This window comes from Fibroporia radiculosa (genome assembly GCF_000313525.1).
Source record: "Fibroporia radiculosa TFFH 294 genomic supercontigs, scaffold1320, whole genome shotgun sequence".
Classification (NCBI taxonomy): domain Eukaryota; kingdom Fungi; phylum Basidiomycota; class Agaricomycetes; order Polyporales; family Fibroporiaceae; genus Fibroporia; species Fibroporia radiculosa.
The window spans coordinates 60635-74026 of record NW_012133284.1 but is presented as its reverse complement, the minus strand read 5'-3'; the positions used below and the strand labels follow the sequence as shown (position 1 = coordinate 74026).

Genomic DNA, 13392 nt, shown 5'->3' with positions numbered 1-13392 from the left:
AGCGGTTCTCGATGTCAGCACATGGCTTAAGCATGTCCAAAATATACTTCTCGATGCGGTTAACAATTCATCGAAGAGACAAAGACTGTGAGGTCACTCACCCACCAGGCCTCATTAGTTATCTTGCGAGTATGTCGAGTCTTGAATACCCAGCCCCCAACTAATTTGAAGCGATCATCTGGGTTTTGGGATGAATCATCTGCCCCCAACATGTGATATACCAGAAACCGCTCACCGAGTTTGCCAACGTTGGCTGTGGTCCTAATCTGCTCTTTTGAGTTCTTTGGCCAGAGCGAGAGAGCTTCCAAAGTCGCATCCCTCCACCAGATCATACCTTCCATCAGCGCCTTCATCTGACCCCGTTCAACCCGTTTGAAATCCTCAGCTGTGAAATTGGGATCGAGGAACAGATCGTTGAATGATACTTTTTTGTCTGCCTTCAATACAAGAATGGGGTCGTGAAGCAGAACGCGTCGCGTGTATTGCAAGATAATGTCGCGTTGGATGTTGACGTGACGAACATAGTCCTGGTCTCTGCGGTCTTCTTTCGAAAGACTTCGCTCTATAAAATCTTCTCTGCTCTCTCTAATAAATCTATACTTCTTCAAGTATTCGCGTTTCTCCCTAATGAAGGAAATTAGAGACGTGGACATGAACTGAGTGACCGGACCCATACGCTCGCATGACAAGTTCGATTGGATCGTCCTCTTCACTTTCTTCGGCCGACACCGTAACCCTAGCGTCTTTCGAGGTAAGGTCTGACTTGGCTAGAATTGCGGCAAGCAGAAGGGAATCAAGCTTCTCTGAGGATTCCATCTCCGCCGAACTTTGCTCCTGAAAGTCTTTGACCCAAGAGTAGGCGGGATCCTTTGCATACTGGAGATCAAACACACGCTCTTCCAGCGCGTCCATAATATCTATACGTGTTATCATGTCCCTTTCAAGTTTTTTCAGCCGCATCTTGTGCCCGTTGTCAATTGAGTCAAGAGGCTGCGCATTAACATCGCGGTAAACTGATTTTGGTGCACTCACTCTTCAGAAAAAATCGCTTGTGATGGGTTTCGCGACCGATCCGCTCCACCCTTACGGCTTCTACAAATTGCCTCATCAATTTAGCTTTCTTCTTTGCGACGTCAAGATCGTCATAGCTTGCGATCTGCTTGAGCAATGGGATACCCGCGGTTTGCATCTCGTCGACGATCTTGGCAGCCTCCTTGTAACGCTTGCACATCGTTCGATGTTGTTTTTGATGTGTGCGGCAGCGATCGCCGTCGGCGGGCTCCTTGGGGCATCGAGTCTTTCCGTCTGTCTCGATTGTGAGGCAAGACCCGCGCTCGGTTGCTTTCTTGCGCATAGTGGTGGGAGGTGGTGGAGAGCGTCAAAGTCACACCCAGCTCGAAGCGGATTACCGCCAGCTTCTCCAATAGCACCTGCCCAAGCTGAGCTGCCCGTCCCAGTGAAACATCAAACTTTAAAGTGCACCTGTATCCAATTGTTTGGGAAGCGCGCGCGTTCTGTGAGAACACTTCAAACAACAGTCAAGCTACTCACACCACGGGCACCATGAGACACGACATCAACTAGACAAACGTGTTCACTTGAAGGACAAGTCTGACAGCCTAGACCCAGGGGTCCTCTAGATGTGCTGCCGTTCATGAAAAACTGCGAACTCAATCACAAACGCCAGTCGCGGCGAGAGCGCACAGTGAGCAGATGTCTGGAAGAGGGTACTGGCGACTGGACCATCCCAGAGCAAGGGCCCAGGAACACGCATTACCATTCTCATGGTGCCTGCCTTTGACGCAAGCTCACTAGTCCAAGAAAAGCAAAACGTGTGGTCATTGCATCCGGGCAGTCTATCTTTGCATTCTACACCACTATGACACGCGCCGCCTACACTCGCAGAGCCGATCTCGTTACTTCTCCTGGGGCGGGTTCAAATGCACCTAGTACGGGCATTAGCCTACGCACTCGCGACTAGGAGAGTAGAATAGGCGCACCTGCTGGCCACCCTGGCCATTCTCCCACTGCTGATATCTAAGGGCCGTGAGCCCTCGCTTTTCGGCTGTAACACGCTCGCTCTCCTTCAGCGATTGGCGGACAGCCCGCGCGGCGATTTGGGTGTACTTGTTGTACCTGTGTGGAGAACGGCTGTTGAGAAATACAGTGGAGAAACATGAGGAGACCTACGTGAAAACGTTGCGCCAGGTAACGCTGCTCATGGTGGTGGACGATCGGAATGCGTTTGCCAGTGGTGCGTTGTCGGCCAGGAAGTCGCGCCCGGCCAGCTCCGGGATGATCACGTGCGGTGCTACCAATGCGTCTGGAGTCGGCGTCATGGGAGTCGGCGCGGGGGAGGGTGGCTACGACCTGTTGACTACCGCGGTTGCCGTCGTACACCCCTTCCAGCTCGCGGTCCCTGCTCTCGTCCGTGCATTCTGTGTAGTCCTGTGCTACCGTAACATTACCATGGCAGGCGTCGCTTGGCACTATGTTTTGAAGTTCATCATTACAGGCAAGTCATGTTCAGAGAGACCTATAGTGCCTCTTCCATGACACGCTAACACGGTGTGCACTGCTCACCCACAGGCGACTCTGCCGTCGGCAAATCCTCCCTGTTAGTCCGTCTTACAGACCAACGGTTCTTGGCAAATCCTGACCCAACAGTGCGTTGTCTGCGGTTGTGCCCTATCTTCCCACATGCATTAATTCTACCGCCTCTCCACGCCCCCTGCTCGCCAGCTAGGAGTAGAATTCGGTTCGAAACTTATCTCCCTCCCAGAGGAGAACAAAGTTGTCAAACTCCAATGTACGTCCGGTCCCGTGTGGCATTACTGCGGCGGTCTGTCATGCTGACGGAGGCAGGTCAGGCTGGGACACTGCCGGCACGGAATCGTTCAGGTCCATAACGCGTTCGTACTACCGCGGCGCCGCAGGCTGCCTCCTTGTCTACGATGTGACCGCGCGGCAAAGTGAGTGCGCTCCGGACATTGCCTCCGCCGCACCCTTACATGTGTTTCTCTGCATTCCTGTCCCCCGGCGATTGCTGACCGTTGGCCACCAGCTTTCGTGAGCGCGCGATCGTGGCTGGCCGACGTGCGGGAACACGCTGACCCACACTTGACTTGCATTCTGGTCGGAAACAAGATTGACCTGTGTTCCGATGACGGTCCTCCGGGTCCCGGCAAGCGCGCGCGGGAGGTCTCCACGGAAGAAGCAGAGCTATGGGCTCAGGAAGAGGGCCTGCTGTTCGTGGAGGCCAGCGCGAAATCAGGCCACAACGTCGAGGCTGCATTTGAACAGGCCACCCGGGATATCCTCGATAAGATCCGAAGAGGAGTATTCGATGATGCCAGGGTAAGCGTCCTTTGCACTGCCCGGTCGAGGCCCTCTTTAATATGTTACATGCGGTGTGCATCTTACCCTTACCCTTACAGTCACCTGGCGTTAAGTTATCAAAGCCGTCAGATACGAATTTGACATTAGACGCGGACACTTCCGAGGGACGCTGTTGCTAATTTCCTTTGCGCCAGAAGCTACATGTTATATTTCCTTGTACAGTGATGTATGTATACCTATGTATTTCAACACTTGTTGTTCGGTGCCTACGGCGAGAAGATTTTTGGGTGGGAGAGTGCTCGTAATGATGATTAAACTTAACAGTATGCGTGAGTATGGACGAGGCGAGTGCGGTATACATGTGTGAACAGCGAGGCGAGATGTCTAGATATTACGGTGGGCGTAGAATAGATAATACGTGCGGGGACATATGCTGCAAGTGTAGCCGCGGACGGCCGCCTTGATTAGATCCTTGAAACACGAGGTATCGACAACGCAAGAAAGCGAAGATGTGCAGCTGAGAAACGAACAGCCCTGATGCTGGTTGATGTCCACGAATCATTGTCCTGCCCCTTGCAACGAGCGTGCATACTCGCCCAGCTGCATGACAAAACCTGGATTTGGATCCGCCTGGCTGTACTTGGATTTGACATATTGCAATGCCTGCTCGGGCGACCAGCCGTACTTGGCGATGAGATAGGCGCAAACGACGCTGGAGCTCCGACTGACGCCCTGTGCGCAGTGCACGAGGACACGAGCGTTTGGATCGCGCAGGGCGTTGGAGACGAAGGACGTCGAGGAGGGGAGGAAGTTGGCGAGCTCGGAGAACGGGCTGTCCTGGAGGGGTATTTGGAGGCGTTCGAGGGGCAGGGCGGGTGGCAGGATGACGCGCCCGCACATCGCGCTGAGGACGTGGGTGATTCCGAGGGAGACGAGCGTGTGTGCGCTCTCTGCAGCGCAGATGTCGGAGATGAAGAGACGCGGGACGATCTCGGTCGGGAGGGACGCCTGTGCCGAGGACTGGGCGGATCGCCAGGAGGCGGAGGGGGATGGCGATGCGGGGGAGTAGCGCAGGGCGGTGGCAGGCATGGTTAGGGATATCTGCGATTTTTGTTTGCGAGACATGGCTGATGGTCAGAGGAGGGATCATAAGAGGGAGGGGGACGGAACCGACCATATATAATAATTATAAAGCAAGTAGAGCTTTGGCCGGGAGACACGGGTCTGCAGACAGGCACGCCACCGTGCGGCCTAAACAAAATATGTGGCGGGGTGTCGCTGCGTGATGGGAGATCTGGGTGGCCGGAGATGAAGGGGGGAAGAAAAGACGGGGAGGAGCATGGCTGGGGCGGGGGCGGGGGCTTTATAGGGGCGGATGGCAGCGGCTAGGAGAACAGGCGAGCGAGTCGTAGCACGCTGAGTGGTCGAGGACGGGCCGTGCCTCGAGATCGACGCGTCGGGCACTCGCCCAGGCGGCATTCCCACGACCCCGACCACCGCCTCTCCCCGGCTCGGCCAGCACAGCCCTCTGCACCTGCGCACGTGGCGGACGTCGGTAAGGCTGTGACCGGAGTCTCACCTGCCCCGGCAACGTCCCGGTGTCCACCTCATTTGCGCCGCGCATCAGCCAGAGTGAGACAAGGATATGAGATCGACAGCCAGTCGGGCAATACATGGCGTATACTACGGAATCGATGCACCAGCTATTACAGTACAACAGACAATGCAGAGACTCGATCCCAACGTAGCGTGCAGAGGGCGACAAAGAGACGACAGCAGAAAAAGGCGGCGTACGAGCACAAATGGGGTCGGAAAAAAATTCTGATCTCAGGATCAGTCAACGCGTCGGGTTCCTGTGATGGTGAGGGTCGTGGTGATAAAATAATGTGGCGTGACGTATCGTTCATCTAGATGAGGTCGCTAGAGTTGAAACAGTGTGAATACCTGCTCGACAGCCTCAAACAATCAAGATAGACGTACGCGACGTTCAGGGGCATTTCATCAATTTGAGTGTTGTAGAACTCTGTGGACATTTCCATTTGAGATCGATATCACATATGAATCCCAGTCCACTTACGTTCAATGTCACGAAGCATCCGCACATCCTCCGTTGTCACAAAGTTAATGGCCACACCCTTACGCCCAAATCGACCGCCACGACCAATACGGTGGATGTAATTCTCGCGGTTCGTCGGCAGGTCGTAATTGATGACAAGGGAGACTTGCTGGACATCAATGCCACGCGCAAGTAGATCGGTCGTAATCAGCACACGGGATGAGCCTGAGCGGAACTCCTTCATCAGCACTTCACGTTGTTTCTGCTCCATATCGCCATGCTTCGAATCAAATCACATCAGCACTTCGGATAGTCGATCTTTGATGGACACGACGCTCACCATGGCGGAAACCGTGAACTCTCTTGAATGCATCTTCTCAGTCAACCAGTCGACTTTCCGTCGAGTGTTGCAGAAGATGACAGCCTGGGTAATCGTCACCGTCTCGTATAAATCGCAAAGCGTGTCCAGTTTCCACTCTTCCTTCTCCACAGCAATGTAAAATTGTTTGATACCTTCGAGCGTCAACTCGTCACGCTTGACTAGGATACGGACTGGGTCACGCATGAATTTCTTCGTGACCTCGAGCACGTCTGCTGGCATGGTTGCTGAGAGGAGAACAACCTGCGTGTCCTGGGGAAGCAGTTGGAAAACTTCGTAAATCTGGTCCTTGAATCCACGGGACAACATCTCATCAGCCTCGTCCAAACAGAAAATCTTAATCGTATCGGTCCTCAACGCCCGACGGTTGATCATATCGAAGACACGTCCAGGGGTACCAACGACGACGTGCGCGCCTTCCTGCAGTTTTGCCATGTCCTCGCGGACGTTGGTACCACCGACACACGCGTGACACTCAATGTTCATGTAGTCGCCCAGAGCAATGACGACCTTTTGGATTTGCTGAGCGAGCTCGCGAGTAGGAGCCAGGATGAGTGCCTGGGTCCCCTTGATGCTAAGATCAAGCTTTTGGAGAATCGAGATGGAGAAAGTAGCGGTCTTGCCGGTACCGGATTGCGCCTGAGCAATAACATCGTGGCCCTTAATGACGGGCACGATAGCGCGTTGTTGGATTGCAGAAGGACGCTCAAAACTAGGGAGTCTCAGCCAGAATCGCAAAAAGTAACAGTTTATGAACTTACCCGTAGGCGTAGATACCACGAAGGAGTTCGGCTTTCAGGTCCATATTATCGAAGCTGTAGCACTATTCAGCACTCCGGGATTCCCAGTCTTTTCAGCCAGATGCTCACTTGTCAACTATCTGATCCCAGTTGGACTCAATCTCCCCCTCCTGGACATCCTGTAGCGTGTCTCTGCGCGCATAGATTCAGTATGGCACAGCATTCCGGAGGTTATCTACCACTTACGACGACATATTGCTGTTCCTTGTACTTTTTTCTTGGCAGCCGACTTCCTTGTCGACTGAAAATGTGGGTGGTGAGGGATGGGATGAGTATCTGCAAGATCTCTTTGCTTGATGGTCTCGAAAGACTTTCGATGCAAGCAAATTTCGCCCTCTGCACGATGACTGACGGTTCGGGCCCTGCCGAAGAGTTGAATCTCCGCAGTTCTGATTTGGAAGTGTCGAGCTCTATGTATTACGTCAGCGACTGTGTCTTCACGCCTGGGACCTGGACAATCGTCAAGTCGACTCTCCGTCGGTTGGCCACTCTCTATCTAGTCAAATTATTGTTCTGGTCTCGCAGATGACTACTCAGGTTGATTCTATGATTAATGGTCAGAATGGTATCAAAGCAAATGGCAAGATCAAGTCGAAGAACCAACTACGTCGCTTGAAAGCTAAGCAGAAGAAACTCGACGAGCGTTCGGCAACACCGGTTCGTTCCCGCTTCTATGCTGCGTACTTTCATGTGTTCAATTATTATTTAGCAGAGCAATGGCGAGTCCATGCAGCTGGATGTTAAAATGGAGGATGTGCAGCCTACGAATGTTGAGTACGTACCAGAGCAATTGGATGTCAAAGGTCGTGCTCTCGAAGAGTTCTCCGACGTATTTGCTCGTTTTCAGTTGCCCCCAGACTCCTCAGCAGTACGTTTGGGACATTTGTTGATAGCAATCATTATTTAATGCCCGACATTTGCAGCAATATCGCGACCAGGAGCCATCCAAAGGGGAGGTCATCTACTCCGACGATGATATGGCATCCGAGGGTGATTCGGATGCAGAAGAGAAGAAGCCTCTGTCAAAGAAAAAAGCTCGCAAAATGAACCGGCTTACGGTAGCAGAACTCAAACAACTTGTGAAGAAACCCGAAGTTGTTGAATGGACGGATGTTACTGCTGCAGACCCTCGTCTTCTCCTCCATTTGAAAAGCTACAGGAATACTATTCCTATTCCTGGTCATTGGAGTGCTAAACGGGACTATCTCCAGGGCAAGAGAGGTATCGAGAAGCCTCCGTTCCAGCTGCCTTCCTATATTGCAGATACGGGTATCGCTACGATGCGAGACGCTGTCAAAGAGAAGGAGGCAAACATGTCCCTGAAAGCCAAGACACGTGAGCGTGTACAGCCAAAAATGGGAAAAGTAGACATCGACTACCAGAAGCTTCACGACGCGTTCTTCAAATTCATGACGAAGCCTAATGTCACGGGCTTTGGCGAGATGTGAGCATGCAGGTTGGTCTCGATTATATTCAGCTAACAGCTTCTGATGCGACCAGGTACTATGAAGGCAAGGAATTTGAGACGCAGTTGAAACACAAACGTCCTGGTGATCTCTCTCCTGAGCTCGTAGAAGCTCTGTCTATTCCTCCACTGGCTCCTCCCCCATGGTTAATTAGCATGCAACGATTTGGCCCCCCTCCGAGTTATCCGACACTTCGGATACCCGGTCTCAATGCTCCGATACCTGAAGGGTGCGTTCATTTGATAGTTCACAGCTTGAAAGCCACGACTGATGCGTAATAGGGCTCAATGGGGTTTCCATCCAGGCGGCTGGGGTAAGCCCCCTCTTGACGAGTACAATCGTCCGCTGTATGGTGACGTTTTCGGCGTCATGCCAAAGAACACCGACCCTGATGTGATTACTGTTATACCAAATTCATTAATAGAGATGCTGATGTCTTGCATGCGTAGATGGGTGAGCCTGTTGATCGCAATTTATGGGGCGAGCTCGAACCCGAAGAAGGTGCGTTTCAGAATCATATGGCTTTTAATCTGTATCTCACATTGTCCCCAGAGGAGGAGGAGGAAGAAAGCGAGGAGGAAAGCGAGGAGGAAGACGTTGCCGAACCTGCCCCACAAGATGGTCTTCAGACGCCATCAGGTCTCGAAACACCGTCAGGTATGGCGAGCGTCGTTTCAACGGTTGCGGGGGGTCTCGAGACACCGGACTTCCTGGAATTGCGCAAGAACGCGGCCCGTCCACAGTCAGAAGCTGCGGAAACAGGGCCGCGGTCGTTGTACCAGGTTGTGCCCGAGAAACAGACGTCTGTCAGAGGCCTCATGGGCAGCGAGCGTGGATACGATGTCAGTGCTGTCACAGGGGGTGGTGCTATTCCTATTCTCGGCGACGAGAGAGGTTCAAAGGTTTGTAACGTGTCCTCCTTTAGGTACAGACGCTGATTATTCTCGATTAATAGCGCAGGGCGAATGGAGTGGACATCTCGATCGATGCGGCAGAGCTAGAAGGCATGTCAGAGGAGGAACTGCGCCGAAAATACGAGCATCATTCGCGAGGGTCAGCAGGTGTGCCAGGCGCGAATGGCAGGGAAGATTTCTCGGACTTGATCGTAAAAGAGATGGCAAAGAAGAAGCAGAAGGCGGACAGGGACAGAGAAAGCAGGCGCGAGAAAGAGTTCAAGTTTTGAGCGACGTCTGTCTGTGTACTTCCTGTATGGGCCTTCTCGTGTCGTATTGTAGCTGTTATTATTATGTTTTGATTTGTCGAAGTGCTCGTAGTTGCTTCTCACTTTGCTGTCTCTGAATGATTATACACTACACATATATAGCCAAGAAAATAATCAACATGCATTCATACAGTTTTCACTATTTATTACAACGTATTTTGATTACTTCCTTTCCGCGAACACATTCCTATGCTTCTCATCCACGATGCTCGAGGCGCGCAATAGCGCCTTCAAGCCAGATGCAGTAATATCTGAATCGGTCGCGACCCCCCACGCACTCAGCTTGATCGTTCCACCGTCCGCCTCATAGCCTAAATCAACATAGGATGCAGCCTTGACATCCGAGCCCGTGCCAATCGAGTGCTCTGCGTACTCGCGGATTGTCGCCTGCCCATCAATATGTGCATTAAGCGCATTTTGCGCAGCGGTCAACAGCCCGTTGCCCTCCCCATGCACCTGCGTGAGCTTGCCGTTAACAAGAAATTCGCCCGTAAGCTCCTTGCGTCCACTCTCCCCCAGATTCTCCATCTTGAAGCTCTTAAGCGCGAAGCGGCTACCCTTGTCCGGGACCTCATAGTGGTATGTCTCCTTGAACAGGGTGATCAGGTCCGTGTACGACATCTTGCCCTCCGTATCACGCGCCGCGCGCTGAACTACCTCAAAAAAAGCCGCCTGTAGGCGGCGTGGTAGCTCTAGCTGCAGCTCATTCAAAACCACGGAGGCGATATCTGCCTGCCCGCTTGCTGCACTGTAACCCACGTTCAGCTTGAGTTCGGGGAGGGCCCGATCACCGATCGCACTGTTTACAGCGCTTAGGACAGCGCGTAATCCAGAGCCGGCAATATCAGCATCGACTCCAACACCCCACCAGGACTCTATCGAGCGTCGGAGTTCCTTGACATCCAAGGCCTGAGGTACGAGCTCCACGTATGAAGCTGCCTTGGTGTCTTGTCCCTGGCCAATGGCATGTTCGGAGTACTCTCGGAGGGAAAGGTCGATGTTGAGATGCGTACGGAGGGCGTCCAACAGTGCCGACAGCGGGCCATTACCGTCCCCGCGGATAACTCGCAGGACACCATCGACTGAGATCGTACCGTCAAATTGGCGGCGCTCGTCAACGGCATCATCGCCATTGGGCAAGTCCGGAGACGACTCTGCCGAAATCTTGAAGGACTTCAGGACCAACCTGCCTTCATATGTCGAACCACCGTAGTGGTATGTCTGCCGGAAGGCAGTGGTGATGTCCTCTACGGACATCTCCCGCGCCTCGCGGTCTGCGATCTCCTGGATGACCTGATAGAACGAAACCTGCATCTTGCGAGGCATATCAAGCCCTAGATTTTGTTGCACGAGGTATGCGATGCCGCCCTTGCCAGATTGCGCATTGACACGAATGACAGCTTCGTAAGTGCATCCGAGGTCAGCTGGGTCGATGGGCAGATACGGCATGTCCCAGTATTGTGGCTCGCCCTTCTTCTCAGCCTCAGCGTGTCGTGCCCTCTGCGCCTCGAAGCCCTTCTTGATCGCGTCCTGATGCGATCCAGAAAAGGCAGTGAAGACAAGCTCGCCCGCATACGGGTGTCGCGAGTGCACGGGTAGATCGTTGCACTGGGTAACAACGTCGATGACCGCCTGAATATCACTGAAATCAACCCCCGGGTTAATCCCTTGCGTGTATAAGTTCAAGGCGAGATTCACGAGGTCAACATTGCCGGTGCGCTCTCCGTTGCCAAACAGGCAGCCCTCGATACGATCTGCACCCGCAAGTGTACCTAGCTCTGCAGCCGCGATACCCTGACCTAAATACCAAGCTATTGAGCGAGAGGACGTCGTGAACATAATTTTTGACATACCGCGATCATTGTGGGGGTGCAAACTGACTATAACCTTCTCCCGCTCGGAGATGTGGCGACAGAAGTACTCGATCTTCACATCTATGAGCATGTATCGCACATCGGACGTTTTGTACGCACCTGATCAGCATAGTGATTAGGCGGACCGATCTCGACTGTCGCAGGCAAGTTGAAGATAATGCGCTCATCGCCAGTTCCAGCCTTTCCCCACGCAGCCTTGACTGCCTCACAGATCTCGACCGCAAACTCTGTTTCGGTCTGTGTGAACATCTCTGGACTGTATTCGAACCGAAAGATTGTGCCATGTTTGGCCGTGCACTCTTCCGTTAGCTGTCTGATCATCCTGGTGTGGCGTACTGCAAGCTCAATGGTCTCCTCTTTCGAGTTGCGGAAAACGACCTCCCGGAAGAGACACGAAGTTGCATTGTACATATGGATGATGGCACGCTTTGCACCGGCTACGGATTCGACGGTGCGCTTGATGAGATCTTCGCGAGCTGGAGTTAGTACCTATGCTCAACATGCATTCAATAAATACTCCAGTAATCTAAGGGCCAGGAAAGTAGTCCACGCACTTGAATCCAGACATTATCGGGAACCTGTCCCTCCTCAATCAAACCACGCACAAAATTGAAGTCGGTATCACTCGCGGCGGGGTATGCGATCTCGATCTCCTTGAATCCACACTTGAGTAGAGTCTGGAAGAATAGAGTCTTTTGAGGGATTGTCATAGGGTTCGCGAGTGCCTGATTTCCATCTCGCAGATCAGTAGAAAGCCAAATTGGTGGCTTTTTAGCAACTCGTGAGGGCCATTGGCGATCCGGGATGTTGAGAGGCGTGTACGGCTTGTACTTCTTTGAGGGGTCAGTGCTGAGCCAAGATGCTATTCAGTCCGGATTTTTTACGCGAGGCTGCAAGCACCTACAGCATAGGCATGATGGGTCGTTAGTGAGTGGAATTAGGCGAAGGCGAAGTTAGTCTTAATGGTAGCTGTAACATGTATAAATTCATGAAACACGAGTCACCTCGAGTCAACTCCATGATTGGCGCTTAAGCGCCCGAAGCGAGAGTCAAACGCCTCTTGCAACATGCGCATTCGGAAATAGCAGTTAGCAGTGCACGCGACATTCTACAGATCTCTGTCGACATCTATTGGCCATAAATATTCTCAATTTCTTAAATCCACGATCACAGCCTGCCCGCAATGTGCCAGAGCAGCATTCACGCTGACCCTGCCGTTGGTACTCTCGTTGATCCGTGCGCCATGAGCCTCGTGGATGTGCCCGAATACATGCAATCTACAACCAACGAGAGTTTCACTGGCTAAACTGGTGGCAAGGTCCTTGCAACCGGCCTCTTGACCCCTCTTCGTCTTGTCCAACGTACCCAAGGGGGGCGTATGTGTCAAGAGGACTTCAGTCGACGGTGGTATTCGGTCGTAGATTTCCTTGCCCTCCCCGAACTTATATTGGAATGCACCATATCGGTCTTTATTTCGAGGAGCAGCCTGCGCCTTTTCGTGAGCGATTGTCTACCCAAGGCTAATGCAGAGCATACCGGAGAACCATATACTCTCCAGGTCCGACCGCCGGCAGTAGTCACTTCTACTGCTTCGTGCTCGAGGTAGTATATTCCAGCGTTGCGTATGACGTCACTGCGGACGAGCATTTGCGCTGCGTCTGCGACCTGAGCCGCCATAAGCTATACGTTGTCTATGAAACCCTTATGGACGTACGTCAGAGTCCACTACGACACCAGTGAGGCAAGACAGTGCTCCGTCTTCTCGCCAGTCATTATCCAAACAGAGCTGTCTCGAGGTTAAATGGCACAAGCGTGTATGCTTTCACCACACTCACATCGTGATTTCCTGCTGTTACTCTGTGCACCTCGGATGTCAGCTCCACTTCAAGATGCAAAAGTCTAGTGTTCATCACATTTTGACAGGATGGTGCAAAGAGCTTAGCCACTTGATCGCCAGGACAAAATTCGTGAAATTGCTGCCTGTGCTCAGGTCTCCGGAATGGAGCAGGACGTCTCCAGGTGGGATAGGGTAAATGTGCGAGTGGGTGTCGGAAATGCACACGAAACGCGTCCAGGACGATCCCGGATGAGGCGGGGGGTTGTCAATGTCATATTCCAAATAAATCGCGGCGGCATTTGACGTCAACGAAGGGGAAACGGTGTTAGAATCCACGGTTCGTGGCCTTGGGTCTATTGTGGAGATCATACTGTTGGAAAAGTAGGTTGTTCCAGAGTCCGATCGCGTTTGCAAGGCAA

General features: G+C 52.6%; 8 protein-coding genes across 8 annotated transcripts; 2 read left to right on the top strand and 6 right to left on the bottom strand.

The window, feature by feature from the left end:
• Window positions 1-59: 59 nt before the first annotated feature.
• On the bottom strand, window positions 60-1354 carry FIBRA_02543 (uncharacterized protein; the record flags this gene model as incomplete). The annotated part of the gene is made up of 3 exons (XM_012324402.1): window positions 60-624; window positions 671-917; window positions 1033-1354. 3 exons carry the CDS (start codon window positions 1352-1354, stop codon window positions 60-62), a joined length of 1134 nt encoding a protein of 377 aa, XP_012179792.1.
• Window positions 1355-1916: 562 nt separating this feature from the next.
• FIBRA_02542 (uncharacterized protein) lies at window positions 1917-2222 on the bottom strand (the record flags this gene model as incomplete). Its single annotated transcript, XM_012324401.1, has 3 exons — window positions 1917-1946; window positions 2001-2136; window positions 2191-2222. 3 exons carry the CDS (start codon window positions 2220-2222, stop codon window positions 1917-1919), a joined length of 198 nt encoding a protein of 65 aa, XP_012179791.1.
• Window positions 2223-2337: 115 nt separating this feature from the next.
• Window positions 2338-3518, top strand: FIBRA_02541 (uncharacterized protein; the record flags this gene model as incomplete). The annotated part of the gene is made up of 6 exons (XM_012324400.1): window positions 2338-2524; window positions 2590-2666; window positions 2743-2809; window positions 2871-2972; window positions 3065-3357; window positions 3438-3518. The coding sequence occupies 6 exons, from the start codon at window positions 2338-2340 to the stop codon at window positions 3516-3518; spliced, it is 807 nt and encodes a 268-aa protein (XP_012179790.1).
• A 379-nt stretch (window positions 3519-3897) lies between these two features.
• On the bottom strand, window positions 3898-4464 carry FIBRA_02540 (uncharacterized protein; the record flags this gene model as incomplete). Its single annotated transcript, XM_012324399.1, has 1 exon — window positions 3898-4464. The coding sequence occupies one exon, from the start codon at window positions 4462-4464 to the stop codon at window positions 3898-3900; it is 567 nt and encodes a 188-aa protein (XP_012179789.1).
• Window positions 4465-5246: 782 nt separating this feature from the next.
• FIBRA_02539 (uncharacterized protein) lies at window positions 5247-6768 on the bottom strand (the record flags this gene model as incomplete). The annotated part of the gene is made up of 7 exons (XM_012324398.1): window positions 5247-5259; window positions 5320-5362; window positions 5417-5675; window positions 5736-6486; window positions 6536-6589; window positions 6644-6706; window positions 6764-6768. 7 exons carry the CDS (start codon window positions 6766-6768, stop codon window positions 5247-5249), a joined length of 1188 nt encoding a protein of 395 aa, XP_012179788.1.
• A 149-nt stretch (window positions 6769-6917) lies between these two features.
• Window positions 6918-9223, top strand: FIBRA_02538 (uncharacterized protein; the record flags this gene model as incomplete). The annotated part of the gene is made up of 9 exons (XM_012324397.1): window positions 6918-7073; window positions 7136-7231; window positions 7284-7442; window positions 7498-8018; window positions 8075-8269; window positions 8322-8433; window positions 8490-8541; window positions 8593-8942; window positions 8996-9223. The coding sequence occupies 9 exons, from the start codon at window positions 6918-6920 to the stop codon at window positions 9221-9223; spliced, it is 1869 nt and encodes a 622-aa protein (XP_012179787.1).
• A 201-nt stretch (window positions 9224-9424) lies between these two features.
• Window positions 9425-12051, bottom strand: FIBRA_02537 (uncharacterized protein; the record flags this gene model as incomplete). Its single annotated transcript, XM_012324396.1, has 5 exons — window positions 9425-11061; window positions 11116-11188; window positions 11236-11625; window positions 11691-11985; window positions 12041-12051. The coding sequence occupies 5 exons, from the start codon at window positions 12049-12051 to the stop codon at window positions 9425-9427; spliced, it is 2406 nt and encodes an 801-aa protein (XP_012179786.1).
• Window positions 12052-12283: 232 nt separating this feature from the next.
• FIBRA_02536 (uncharacterized protein) lies at window positions 12284-13342 on the bottom strand (the record flags this gene model as incomplete). The annotated part of the gene is made up of 5 exons (XM_012324395.1): window positions 12284-12622; window positions 12673-12801; window positions 12851-12922; window positions 12972-12993; window positions 13050-13342. 5 exons carry the CDS (start codon window positions 13340-13342, stop codon window positions 12284-12286), a joined length of 855 nt encoding a protein of 284 aa, XP_012179785.1.
• Window positions 13343-13392: the final 50 nt, after the last annotated feature.